The 15045-nt window shown below is 34.6% G+C and overlaps 1 protein-coding gene across 3 annotated transcripts in view; it reads left to right on the forward strand.

The window, feature by feature from the left end:
* Nucleotides 1-14735, forward strand: part of FNBP1L (formin binding protein 1 like) — a 122589-nt gene extending 107854 nt beyond the window's left edge. For 2 of the 3 annotated variants that reach the window (XM_079150554.1, XM_079150552.1), the window contains 5 exons: nt 1633-1742; nt 5889-6021; nt 6745-6839; nt 9201-9346; nt 10785-14735. In XM_079150554.1, the coding sequence (XP_079006680.1) occupies nt 1633-1742; nt 5889-6021; nt 6745-6839; nt 9201-9346; nt 10785-10963 (663 nt within the window). In that variant the 3' untranslated portion in view covers nt 10964-14735. The remainder of the gene's footprint in view (nt 1-1632; nt 1743-5888; nt 6022-6744; nt 6840-9200; nt 9347-10784) is intronic. The other variant, XM_079150553.1, reaches the window with a different exon arrangement.
* The last annotated feature ends 310 nt before the right edge of the window (nt 14736-15045 follow it).

Genomic DNA, 15045 nt, shown 5'->3' on the forward strand with positions numbered 1-15045 from the left:
CCTTAGTGAGACCCTGTTTCAAAATAAAAAATAAGCTGGGCATGATGGCTTACGTTTGTAATCCCAGCAACACAGGAGACTGAGGTAGGAGGATTGCCAGCCTCAGCAACCTATCCTCTTTCTCAAAATTAAAAATAAATAAATAGGACTGAGGATGTTCAATCCTTGTATCAAAGGAACAAAGAAAAGTAAGTGAAGCATTCTTGTGGATTGTAATACAAAGCTACTTAGCATATAAGTGACCTGAAGACAAGAGTACATTTCTTCCCCATTTTGACAAGCACTTTAAAAAATTAGATTATATTCATTGTTTTTTTTTCTTTTTTTTGGTTGTAGATGAACCTTTTGTTATTTATTGACATGTGGTGCTGAAGATTGAATCCAGTGCCTCACTTGTGCTAGGCAAGTGCGCTACCACTGAGTCACATCCCCAGCCCTATATTCATATTCTTAAAACAACCATTTTTAAAAAGAAAAATGAAAAATAATAGGTATCATTAATTTGGGAAGTACATAAATAATAAATGTTAACATTAAATGGGTTTCATAGTTGCTAAATATTTGTTCTATTATAATTTCTAATGTAGGTAAAGTAACAGTGGCTAAAAACATTTAAGAGAATAAAGACATCATTTGAATAAAAAGTTTACATTTAAATACCAACACTTTTTCTTAACGTAATTTCTCGACTCTCAGAACGTCAAGAAAGGAGCTGGAATTGTGTCTTAGTGGTAGAGCACTTGCCTAGCATGTGTGAGGCACTGGGTTCGATCTTCAGCACCACACATAAAAACATATAAATAAAATAAAGGTATTGTGTCCATCTACAACTAAAAAATATATTTTAAAAAAATCAACAAACTTTTTGACACCAAGAATCCTTCCTAAAGAACAGTTAGATCCTTTCTTCAGATTATGTCTTTCTTCCAGATATAACTGAAGTATGTTATTTGTTTTTATGTAAGGAAAATTCAAAGTATACTCCATGTAGAAATGTAATTGTTATTCATTGGATAGTTCTACCTTTTGTTTTTTAATGATCAGATATGTCTTGATTCTGAAGAATGGTTTAATGAATGTAATCAAAGACTATAATGCAGTATTGAAGTACATTTCATTAATTAGTTGTTTTTATGAGGTAAGTTGCTTACTGAACTCTGTTTTGTAAGTTCTACATGTTTTTAGTTTGAACATTTGTGGCATCCTAAATATGGCAATGGGTTTCATTTGAAAAGGTGGTGATGTGCAGTTTTTGAAGTAACTTGTACAGATAAGAAATGTTATGTGTTTCCATTTTGTTGTTGTTGCTGTAAGAAAATTCATATGTATTCATTTTAACTCTGCCAAGACTTGAAAGTAATGTGATACTAGTAATTACCAGTCATCTATATTTGGTTATATTTTTAAATATTTTGTTTTATGGTTTTAAGAAATGACTGAAATGTGAGCTCTTCAATATAATTGCTTTCATCAGTACACACATCTATGTAGATTTGTTTATTTTTTAAAAGGGGGCTATTTAAGACATTTGAAATTAAACTTTAAATTTGTATATATTCTTATTTTATAGTAAATTTTAAAAATAAAATTTCCTGAAAATGTCTTTAATAATGATTTAGATCTTCTTTTCAGGGCCCAGCGCTAGAAGATTTCAGTCATCTGCCACCAGAACAAAGACGTAAAAAACTGCAGCAGCGCATTGATGAACTTAACAGGGAGCTACAGAAAGAATCAGACCAAAAGTAGTGTTCCTTTAAATCCATTCTATCATTATTTCTTCAGAATCTACTTTGAATGATATGTATACAGATGGTTTCAAAATCGTAACGTCCTAGGCTAGGGAGGTAGCTCAGTGATAGAGTGTGTGCCTAACATGTACAGGGACCTGATTTTGATCTCTAGGCACACACCAAAAAGAATAAAATTGGGCATCCTATTTGAAATGTCTTTTGAGAGAAATATATACTCCAGCAAAAATTTTGTTTGCTGTGTCATAGATGAAAATGAAATGTCAGGGATTTCGTTTAATTACAGATTAGATGCTTATTAATACATACTTATTCCTTCCATAAATTTGTAAAATAGCTTGGTGATTCATTTTCAAGAGTAGTTTCACCAATGCTAACCACCTCTTGTGCTTGAAAAATTTTTATTTTGTTTTGATATATACATTCAGTTCAACAGCAGCCTGAGGCTATAATTATTTTGTTGGCTGCAAAACTTGTTGGCAGTCTGGGTGCAGTGGCACACGCTTATAATCCCAGTGGTATTCAGTGGTTCGGAAGACTGAGGCAGGAAGATTGCAGATTTAAAACCAGCCTCAGCAACTTGGAGAGGCCTTGAGCAACTCAGTGAGACCCTGTCTATAAATAAAAATATTAAAAAGGGCTGGGGATGTGGCTCAATGGTTAAGTGCACCAATCCCTGGTACTAAAAAAAAAAAAAAAAAAGTTGTTAGATATTGCTCCATCATTTATAGCTTCATATTTGCTCACTTGTACTTTAATTTTTTTCTTTTCCAAATTTTCCTTTATTCAGTTTTTAAAAAGTGAAGTTATTTATGATGAATAAAGGGTGATTACAATGAATTGGTGACTTACTGAACATAATATTGGGACTTAAGTATGAAAGATTGAAGATTGAAGTTTTGATGTTGAAAATTGTATATCAGGAGCCAGGCATGGTGTTGCATGCCTGTAATCTCAACAACTTGGAGGCAGAGGCAGAAGGATTGCAAGTTCAAGGCCAGCCTGGGCAACCTAGTGAGACTGTGTCTCAAAAAGGCTAAAGATGTAGCTCAGTCGTAAAGTGCCCTTGAGTTCAACCCCCAGTAAACCCCCCCCCAAGTTGTATCAAGTGTGATAGATACATAAATGAAATTTTATGGTACAGTCAACGCTCATTATTCACAGTAGCTAATGGTCTGTAAAGTTACCATGAGCACTAAATTATTGAATACTAAAACAGTACTAAAACTTGGGGAAAGGGAAATACAGTGTTAGGTGCCAAGTAACCACTGGTCCAACCTTTTCATCAACAGATAGATACATAACCTTGTTTTATATATGTTTCTGTCTAAAGACGCCTTCTTTAATATATATTGTTGATTCATTAACTTTGAACCCTGCCAATGACAATGTAACTCATGCTTAACGATGCTTACATAAGACTTGATTTCTCTATAAGTAACATTATAGCCTTCTTGTGCTGAGGAACACTAGACAACACTTTAGCACTGTGTATGGGAGCCATTGTAAACACCCATATCACCAACCAAAAGCACAAAAATTGTGAAGAACATGGCACTACATAAATAGGTTGCCAAAAGGCCACTTGCTCAGAATATGAGAGCAAAAACAAGAAGGCAAAGTATCTCCTTGCATGATGACAGCTGGAAATGTGTACCTCCAGTGACTCAAATGTTTCTCTGACTTGTGTGTGTCCATGAGTGACCAGGAAAGCACTTTGAATACCAGTTTGGGGATTACAAATAAATTTTAACAGGCAAATTTGCAAGTACAGAAACTGAAAAATGAACATAAACTATATTAGTATAAAGAACTTTAGGATGTTTAAAGTGTTTACTTGAGCAGTATATAAATAAATAGTCTGGAAAATTATAACATTAGGTCTAATATTTCATGCTTACCATTTATAATAGCCTGTGTGAGGACTAGAGAAGAAAACATAAAAATAAAGAAAACATAGTCCTTGATCCTAAGAAGTTCACACTCTAAATGGAGAACAAGACTGACAACTTCATTTTTACCCACGCTGGATTGCGATAGCTGCTAATATGAGATACAGACTTCTAAGGGAACTTAGAGGAAAGAATGATGAAGTTTTATTGAGATATTTAGGAAAGACTTCACTTGGGGAGAGAGTTGGGAAGAGAGCACTGTGGTCTAGGAAATAAATGTTTATGGAAGGATTATTTTGTACCAGGTACTGAGCTAGGCATTTTACATGCAACACATTTTTGAATTCTTGAAAATAGCCCTCTGAAGTTGTCATTCCTATTATATAGATGAAGAAACCAGGTATGAAATACATACATTTTTTATCTAAGATTAGATAGCTGGGAAATGTCAGAGTTAACATTGCAACGCTAGCCAGCTTGTCTTCAGCAAGCTGAAGCATTGGAATTGAACGTTAATAGAATAGGATTTTGTTAATTAAAGAAGAAAGTGAGGAAGGGAAGAAGCGTTCAGGGGTGTGGGGAGAGGCAAGAATAAAAGCACAGAAATGTGTTCTTGCTGAGGTTTGGAATTCTTTCTAATCCAGGAAAACTTTATTAAAAATTATATGGACTGTATTATCAGAGAATGAGGGTGAAAAGATGTAAGATGACTTAAGAAAAGTCTTGAATGTTTTTTTGTGGAGTGCTGTAGGTATTGGGGAATTCTGACTTTTTTGCGGGGGATAGTACTGGGGATTGAACCTATGGCTTCATGCATGCTAGGCAAGTGCTCTAAGCAACTCTGTATTCTAAAGAAAGATAAAGTCGTATGAAGAGTCGACAATGAAGGATATTAGAGACAGGGACACTAGTTAGGGAATTTCATAACAGTCCTGTGAGTGATGCCACGAACCTAGATTAAATCGTGGCATGGAACAGAAAGGAGGAATAGACAGGAATCATTTCAAAGCAAAGTAGGTTGAACTTTTTACCTGATTGGATATCAGAGGAGAGAAAAACAAGAGATTTTAATGCCTTATAGCTCAGGATAGTAATGTAGAATTAATTGAAACAGTAAGAAAAACAAATTTAGGGCAAAGATAATGGTTTTATTTATGTTAATTTTTTAAATATGTGAAAAAATATTGGAAGTGTGCAGTTGAGTTTGGAAATATAAATCTAGGACTTGAGAGAAAGAGGATATACATTTCAGAATCTTCTGAAGATAGGTGGTATTAAAACAGTAAGAAAGCTTCTTCAAAGAAGAGTGTAGGTTGAGATGAGAAGAAACCTCTGTCATTTTATGTAATAGACATTTAAAAGTTAAAGAAGGAGAAGGAGGCAATGAGAGACATTATAAGAAAGCAAAACTGAGGAGGAGAGAAAGAAAATGTAACCTAGGTCAAGAAGGAAAAGACATGTTAGTCAATAGTGTCAGATGTTAGAGTCAAGGAGCTGTGATTGGGCATAACGTTGTAGGGTGATTAGAGGAGAGGAGATGGGTTAAGAGGAATCAGCAAATGACTGACAATAGAGGGAAGGGGGCAAATTAAAATGGTATTCCTATTTCTAGCATAGATGAGTGGGAAGATGGTGGTGATGTGTGAACTGGGATAAGGAACACTGGTTGAATAGAGTAGCTGGGTAGGAATATGAATTTCATTTGGAACATAATGGGCTTAAAAATATTTGAGTATTTTTCCAGCTGTTTTATAAAACTTATATGTGTGTATGTATATGTGTGTATATGTTTATATGAATATATATAGGCATATATATGTATGTCTATACACATGCATAAATAATTTCCTTTAAGAAAAATGATACTGTTTTAGTATTACAAGTTTTTTAAATTTAAAATTTCCGTAACTTACTAACTCTGTATACATCATAAGCTTTATGCAAATTGTCTTTAATTAGATAATATTTGACTAAACTTTAAAGAGATGCGACTACTTAAGGTTAAGCTGTACTTGAATTCCCAAAGTCAAATGAAACTCTTATCTAAAAGCACATGAGGGGCTGGGGTTGTGTCTCAGTGGTGGAGTGCTTGCCTCACACACATGAGGCACTGGGTTCGATCCTCAGCACCACATAAAAATAAATAAATAAAGGTATTGTATTCATCTACAACTAAAAATATTTTAAAAAATAAATAAAATAGAAGCACATGAAGTAAATAAAACTCTGATTTCCTTCTCCTTTTCAGAGATGCACTCAACAAAATGAAAGATGTATATGAGAAAAATCCACAAATGGGGGATCCAGGGAGTCTGCAACCTAAATTAGCAGAGACTATGAATAACATTGACCGCCTAAGAATGGAAATCCATAAGAATGAGGTAAATTTAGTTTACTTGTTTGTGATAAATTATTTTCATAAGCTTTGTTATGATAAATTGGTTTTTGCTAAAATTAATGTCCTAGTACTTATATTTAATTTTAAAGTTCTAAAAAGTATCATTATGGTGTATAATCTTTAGTTTATGCCTCATTGATTTTTAATTTTAAACCTTTATATAAAACTAAATATTTATGCTATTATTTAAAAATGAGCTATAAAGTTGATCATTAACCAAACTGGAACAAAGATTTCTTGTCTCCAAGAATCACATAATTGGCCAGGTGCAGTGGCACATACCTGTAATCCCTGTGACTGGGGAGACTGAGGCAAGAAGATCTCAAGTTCAAAGCCAGCCTCAGCAACTTAGTGAGACCCTGTCTCTAAATAAAATATAAAAAGGGTTGAGGATGTGGCTCAGTGGTTAAGTGCCCCTGAGTTCAATATCTGGTACCAAAAAAAAAAAAAAAAATCACATAATTATAAAAACTCAAAGCACATTTAAAAATTTTTTATTTTTAGTTGTAGATAGACACAATACCATTATTTTATTTATTCATTTTATGTGGCGCTGAGGATCAAACCCAGTGCCTTACATGTGTCAGACAAGTGCTCTACCTCTGAGTCACAATCTCAGCCCTCAAAGCACATCTTTAAAAGCAGGGTATCTTATGAGTTTTTGAACATAATTTATTGAACTTGGTTTTTTTGTTTTTTCCATAAGGCTTGGCTTTCTGAAGTTGAAGGCAAAACAGGTGGGAGAGGAGACAGACGACACAGCAGTGACATAAATCATCTTGTTACACAGGGACGAGAAAGGTTACTATTTTTGCATTTTTATAGGTGTTTCTTCTGTTTTCCACTTTCCTCACCCCTTTGTTCTAAACTTCATACAGTTATCTAATTTAATGAGTTTGGCATTTAATAATTTAATTCTCTTGAACCTAAGTAATTTTCTGAACCTTTAACATTAGTTGTAGATGTAGCCTTAAATTCTAGTCTATCCTGCATCCAAAACCAGAGCTAGGAACAAAGAAAATTCTTGGAGCTACAATCTGGACCATAGGAACCTTAGACATGGGGAGATTTCCATATGGCTTAGATAGAGCTGGGTAACTTTTTTTTTTTTTTTAATTTTTAAGATCAGTAGTTTTTATTTGTTTGTGCATGGGAGCCCATTGAGAAAAAAATAAAATGAAACTTTTGAGAAATGTTTCTCTTTCTTCCTCTAACTCAAAATAAAATGGCTTTTTGAGTATTAGAAGTCACACTGAGCTACTTAATTTCTTCTCCTTTGTCCAAATAACTGTCATTTATTACATCTGGGGTCTAGAGTATGCCAGGCATTGTGTGCTAAGGGCTTCATGTGCTTGTGGTCAGTCATTCAGTTGGAATTGGGTAACTTATGCTGAAGAAAAATTTTGTTAGTTGCTCAAAATTTTGTGGAAAAAAGCAGGGAGGGGTATATGTTGTTAGTTTAGACCACCACTTCCAACTTGACATTTTGCCAGGTTTCCATGTTTTCACATCACTTCGTGTAATTAATATATATGTATGTACATACATACATATATATTTCTCCATAGTAAAAATTCCACAAATTAGGGTTCATCTTAGAGAAGAATTTGAATATTTTGGTTTATTATTTAATCACAGTGTAATTTGAACAAGTTCATTTTTAATATTTCCCACATCTCAGTTTTCTGAAATATATAATTGAGGTTAAAGTACCCATCCTACAGTGTTCTTAGTAATACAGGCAAATAATACATAAGCATATAGTAGTATGTCCTTCTCAAATATTAGTTCCTTCATTTTCTCTCTCTCCCCATCACTTTTTTAAAAATATTTTTATTAGTTGTTAATGAACCTTTATTTATTTGTTTGTATGTGGTGCTGAGAATCGAACCCAGTGCCTCAACATGCTAGGCAAGTGCTCTCTACCACTGAGCCAAAACCCCAGTCCTCCCCATCACTTCTTAAGACAATTCGTATCTTCGGTAGCCTCAAGAGAGATCCTCAGGCTAGATACAGTGGTGCATGCCTGTAATCCCAGCTACTCAGGAAGCTGAGGCAAGAGGATCACAAGTTCAAGGCTAACCTGGGCAACTTAATGAGACCCTATATCAAAATAAAATTTAAAAAGAACACACAAATAACTTGTCTGTTGTTGTTTTTGTTTTGGTATTAGATAAAACCAGATTAGTCTTTCTGGCATGTGTTATATAAAAATGTGGCTTTTGGGCTCACTGAAAGTGTTGCTAAATCAAATCCTAAAATTTTTCCATTCAGTAACTTAATATTCTAGCAAAAACTTTTTAACATTTTTTTCATTGATATAAAATATTTTTAAAAATGCCTTTGTCATATCTGTTCTTTTGGATTTTCTAAGTTATTAACTTCACCAGTACCATGATTAATTGGAAATTAACTTTGTCTTGTTTTCATTAGGAGTCTCTTGACTTTAAGTAGCAGAATGAATACTTTACTCATAATCAGCTTAGAGTAAAAATGGGTTTCACTGGATTATTTGAAGGAGAGCCCAGATGATATCCGTAGGTCTTGGTTTCTTTCTACCTCTCAGCTGTCCCTTAAGTGTTGACTTCATTTTAGGCTCTGTTTGGTGATTCTCCAAAGCTCTAGGCAGTTTACCTCCAGGTTCAAAGTGAAAAGGGAGTGAACAACTTTTCTAGCAGTCTCAGGCAGAGTTCTCTATGTACTGCTTATTCCTGATTGAGTTATAGCACTGTTGATAAACTGTTCATTCCCATCACACAAGTACTGTGCTCATGTCATCCTCTCTGGATCCACACTAGAAATTACTTTATGGGCAGGGTGGGTTCCCAGGGATATTGTAGTTTTTCTTTTTACGATGGATCTGGTATGATGAAAGACAACTATCTACTACATCTTTCCATTTTATTTTTAGACCCCAGTGATAGTGAGATGTACTTAATATTCCTGTGTGCCTGGATCATTGTAATCTTTTAATTTTTTTTTTTAATTTCAAAGTTTCAGCTTCAATTTATGTAGTCAACATTTAAAAAAATAGGGCTTAATGTGAAATCATGTCATCTATATCTGATTTTCTGAACTGATTGTTAGATCAACTCTTATAGATAATAGGTGAAGAGTTCTCATGTTTGTGATACTTGACAAAGATAATTTTGTGGTTTTTAGTCCTGAGGGAAGTTACACTGATGATGCAAACCAAGAAGTCCGTGGGCCACCTCAACAGCATGGTCACCATGAGTTTGATGATGAATTTGAGGATGATGACCCCTTGCCTGCTATTGGACATTGCAAAGCTATCTACCCTTTTGATGGTATGATGTTCTTATTATATTTGATAAAATAGGTTTCTTAAAGTCTAAGTGCATTGTCACTTACTTTAGTCCTTAGCTGAATAATACATTATCAGAAAATTATAACTCCAGTTCATTAATATGTATACTTTTGTTTTAATTATTATTTTTTCCACACCTGGAATTGAAAGAAAATTACCTGTTATTAACGCCTAATTTAGGTTATTTTCTGTCAACTAGTCGATACAGAATATCTCTCCAGAACTTACTAATACTTTCATATATTCAACATAGTTGAAGCACGTTGGCATGTAGCCCAATCTAGGAAGTGGATAGCTGGTAGATGTCACTTCATGTTCCTTTCAGTTTATTAACATAGAGAGACCAGTGTAAAGCATGGTTGAATGCTATCATTATATCCTAACTGCAGGCCACCATTTCAGGTGAAAGCTGGAGAGAAAGTGGTAGCTTCTGACAATGCCAGCTCTTCTGTGGTAATTGGAAATAAATTTTGTGAGGGAAGTAAGGCTTTTTGGCTTTCTGCTACAGGTTTCTAATTATCCATCCTTCTTTTTGGACCCTGAAAAATCCTTTTCTTAATTAACACAAGAGCAGAGTAACATTTTCATAAATAAGTTGTAAAATGATAGGTGGTGTAAGGTCTTTCTTCACCCACCAATTGTGTTGTTTTTGAAATTGAGTAAAGAGGTTGGGAATGTAGTTAGTGTTCAAGTGCATGCCTGTCATGTTTGAGGCCCTGGGTGTGATTCCCAGCATAGCCAAAATATAAACTCATAAAATAGTCTTTAGTTACTCCTCATTCTGAGCAAATATATTAGATTTGAGAGTTTTCTAATGTATTCTAGAGAGTAGGGAAGGATTTTAGCATATGTTGAATGAGGATTTTACTTAGGAACACTGTTGGGAGATTGGGAGTGGTTGAGGGTGATGAAAGAAAGGGAATCCTGAGACTGATGAAGTCTTGAAGTTTGTGCTTTGGAGTTATTCTGCTTCTGTATCACCATAGTTAAATCTCTATTTTTCTGTTTTCTTTAAACTATATCCTTTTTTTCTTCCCACCTTCCTACTGTCTTGTTATTATTTTCCTGAACCATACCTTGTGAATTTTTGATAACTGCAGTACTCCAAATCAGGAAAGTATTACAATTGGAATAGTAAAATAGAAGTTAGAATACCCTATCAAATCCCATGTCACTGTACCTCACTTCATCTTTTGCATTGGGGTAATAGGTTTATGTGTAGTTCAAATGAGAAAGTGTGTGAAAGTGTTGGATAAACTAGAAAACATTATAGAAATATTGTTGCTAGTGAGAATCAGTGAGCTCATGGGCAGGTATATTGAAATCTAGGATTTATGTATTTTTGTGTATTTAAAACTTTCATTAAAAATAATCACTGTGCTTAAATTATGCTTGTGCTGTGAAAAATTCTCATCTAGGACATAATGAAGGTACTCTGGCAATGAAAGAAGGTGAAGTTCTATACATTATTGAGGAGGACAAAGGTGATGGATGGACAAGAGCCAGGAGACAGAATGGTGAAGAGGGCTACGTTCCGACATCATACATAGATGTAACTCTAGAGAAAAACAGTAAAGGTGCAGTAACTTATATCTAAACTAACCAGGCATCTTTGTGCCATGTATGACATAAATAATGGTATGATATAAATGATAACATAAAATGAAAACACATTCAACAGGTCAGAAAAAATAAGAAAACCTAAAAGGGCATCCCAATTTATTGTTCACTATGTGAGCTGAATGCAGGCTTGATCTTAAGAGATGTGAATATCACAAGAGGCTGTTTTTGTGATGCCTTTCTGTTTGAGTAATGTTGTGTGAAGCTTAATTGATGCCTTTGCTTTATGTCCTGCTTAAGTCTCTGTGAAGGATTTGTGTTTTTCTGCCTTATAAATATAGAATTTGGCTTATTGGGAAGGAATCCACAGGTAGAATGCTCCCCCATCTACTTTACTTCAGAAGACACAGTGACTGGTGAATTCACATAAGTAAAACTGCTCTGAAATGCTGTAGAAAACTGACTTCCCAAAAGAGTGATTTGTTATAGGTGTTTGAATTTGTAGCTTCAGTATTTAGGGAAAAAAGTAATAGTTAGATAATAGCATAATCATTTTCATTTTCCTCCCTATTCTTAACATTGGTTTCCTAAAGGAAGAAAATAAGCACTTAGTGTATAATCTAAGTAGTAGTTTAATCAAGAAATCTACAAAATGTATCACCTGGTCTAGCTCTCTCTCTCTCTCTCTCTCTCTTTTTTTTTTTTCCTTGTGATACAAGGGATTGAACCCAGGGCCTCTTGCCATGCTAGCATGCATTCACAGTTCTTACCATTTATGGCCTCAGCCACAAATGGATCAGCAGTTATTAAAATAGATTTTTTTCCAATTAATTTCAGCAATTAATTTGTGATCCTCCTGCCTCAACCTCCTCGGTTGCTAGGATTACAGGCATGTGCCACTATGCCCTGCCTGGTCTAGCTCTTATCTGAATAAAACAGCTTTAAGACCTGAAAATGTTTCCAGATTTACTGGTAATTTTCAGTAATGCACAAAATTCCTTCCAAATTAATCTTATGCTGTGTTTTTCATCTTGCAAATGTTTTGGGGGAATATCACTTTAGTGATTATTTAGCATTTAGCAGGAAAATGTATTCTAAATCAGTGAAGATAGAGGAAATCTTGAATGGAGAACTACTGGCAATGTTTACTTTTATAAGTGAGACAACTTTTTTGACTAAGCTGAGGGAAGATATCTGTGCTACCATTTATGGCCTCATTTTCGCTAGATCAGCAGTTATTAAAATAGATTTTTTTTTCCCAATTAATTTCAGCAGGCATTTGTTGGAAACACTGTACAATCAAGTATTGTGTGTGCTAGTCATATGATCACACCCTGAATTAATCGTGTGGGGAAGCAAAGGGAGGAAGCAATGAGATTGGTCCTTGATTTTGCTCATGTTTCACATTTTTCTGGTATTTTCAGTAGCTGACTATAATGATTGTAGAGACATTTGGGACAGACACTTTAAGCTGAACACCCCTTTTGGTTTTACCAAAGGTCTTCAGTAATTCTTCTTTTCTTTTTCCTCCTGGACTGCAGGTTCCTGAAGAGGGTTTCTGAGGAAATGGGCAAGATGTTGAAGGAGGTTACATGCAGCTGCTTTTGGGGGGAGGGTATTAGAATTGTCAGGCACAAAGAGTGAGAGAAGCAAGTTGCATGAGTGCATGCAGACATTTTTTTTTTTTTTTTTTTACTAACTTCATAGCACTTCCATACATTGTTTTAAAAAATTGTTATAATACCAATCCTTAAATACCTAGTTCACAATTAACATAGAAGAAAGAAAAGGGCCAATAATGGCTGACCCTTTTTTTCCATTTATTTTACTGGCATCCAAATCACAAAGAATGGAGAGCTGTCATAAAAATTTGTCTTATATTTGATTGTCTTAATAAGACTGTCTCCATCCAGCTCTATTTTAATTGGTTTTTAGACCCATTGTCTGTTAGAATCCTTGCCATGTGTCAGTGTCTGCCTGTGCCATCTCCATGCTTGCTTTAACATCCTGTTGCATGTCTAGAGTGATCAGACAGATTTTTCAGGCATGTCTTTATAATCCCTTGTTTATGTCAAAGCCTTTGTTTTGTTTTACATTTGTAGTACAGATCACTTTGTCAGACATCTCCAGCACTAATGTTTCCATCTTAGTATTTGTGTATGCTGCTATAACTTCCTCACTGCAAACATTCCAATTTTGGCATTATGAAGACGTGGTCTGCGAACCTGAAGTATTTATGATAAGAAAAAGAAAACATCTCTGCTCTAGCCTACAGCCCAGTTGAAAGAACTCTTGGAAACGTGATACATCTTTAGCACCTCAGTCTGGGAAAAATCTATAGTTAGCACTGAAGTCCTGGCATAATAAACACAGAAGATACTCACCACCTCAAGACAAAGGACTGTTGTCAAAAGTCAGCTGCTTCCATTCAAATGCTGCCTTAAACTAGAGTGCCTAAATCTGTTGATTGCCAACACTACCACTACAGTATCCCACAAAGGGCTTTGCGTCAGCTCCGTGAGACCTCCTTTAACTCTGCAGCTCTGTTGCAGCTGCCGACATAGCCTCATAGCCTCGGTAGGTAGCTTTTAGAGCTCTACCATATATGATGGTGCATCTTCACATTTATGCATCAAACTACAGACATGTTGAAGTCCATTTACTTAGTGTTTTTTGAGAAGTTTTATGAACCTTCCCCATCATCTTTTAATTTGAAATTATAATGATCTCATTTGATTATTGCAACAATAGTCTGTTTCCAAGTGATGCTTTTGTTTGAATCAGATGAAATCTAGTGAAACTTTGTAATGATCTATGTGCACTTTTACTTGTAAAACGGAAATTTCTGTATGTTTATACTTGTAAATATGATTGTCCTTAGTGTCCCTATTGCTCATGTTGTCATGCCTCGCATTTGTGATTCTGTTAATGACTTGTATCTGAACTAATTTCTTAGTGATGTTGTAATAGGGAGATGGGTGGGTGGGGAGTTATTTGTACCACTGAAGCTTCATTAATTTGGTTCTTTACTGTTTTGAGGGGAGAAAGAACGTGAAATGGTTTGTGTATTATTGGATTTTAAGCAATATTTTAGAAGCTGTGTGACTTCCTTAATAAAATTTTCCCAGTGTTATTTGAATCATACTACCAGTTATACTAAAGCTGAATGACAATTGTGTGAAAGTTAATGCCTTCCTAAGATCAAGTACACCACTGTTACACAGCTGATGTATAGTGTATTACCTTGAGGCTAGTAAACTATAAAGTTTAGATATTGAATCTCGTTACAGGGTTATTTATATAATGTGACATTATTCAATACTGACGGACTACATGAAGTAGTTTTAAAATCTAGTGCTATTTTTATTTTAAAAGGTTAGCAATGAGAAGGAAATGTGATCTGGCTGTGTTTGTCTTCTGTACAAGGCTTGCAGTGCTTATGTTTTTTTGGCTAGCAGCCACAGAGGGCAAAGTTTAAGGCTTTCTTGTAAGGACTAACTGTTCTTTTGAAGCTACTGTTTGTTTTTCTAAAAGCAGAATTTGCTTCCGAAGGAGGCAGGTTCCTTCATGTGGAATAGTGCAACCTGTATATGGGTTATTACAATAGGAAAGACATTTGTACTTGCACAGTTTAAATCATTCTTAAATCATTCTTAAATTTTGAACATGTGAATTGTCTAAAAGAAATCTTAAAATTTTCGGTAATTTTTACTCTTTGTGCACATGTTGATTTCTTAATGGTAAATTGTTTAAGATAGTGTTCTCTGTTGAGAATATTTTCATGGAATAAAACAATCTTTTCATGGTCAGTTAAGTTGTATCTTTCTTTTGTATGTGAACCAAAAAGATGTGATTATTTTGTTCTTCAGTGTGTTGAATTTCAGATAATACAAAGAGTAGAAGATAAGTTCCTGAAGTGGGGCGACATTTTTGGAAAGCAGACTCAGAAATTTTATTTTGATTTTAGATTCTCTCAAGTTTTCTCCAAAGAAAGAATGGATTACTACTTTAGAGTGAATTTAAATTGCATGTAATAATTTATATTTGTTCAACAGTAGCCACGTTGCACAGACTTTGATTTTACACCATCTTATCCTCTCTCTCCATAACAGCTGTCCC

The sequence above is a fragment of the Sciurus vulgaris genome (genome assembly GCF_902686455.1).
Source record: "Sciurus vulgaris genome assembly, chromosome: 1".
Lineage (NCBI taxonomy): Eukaryota > Metazoa > Chordata > Mammalia > Rodentia > Sciuridae > Sciurus > Sciurus vulgaris.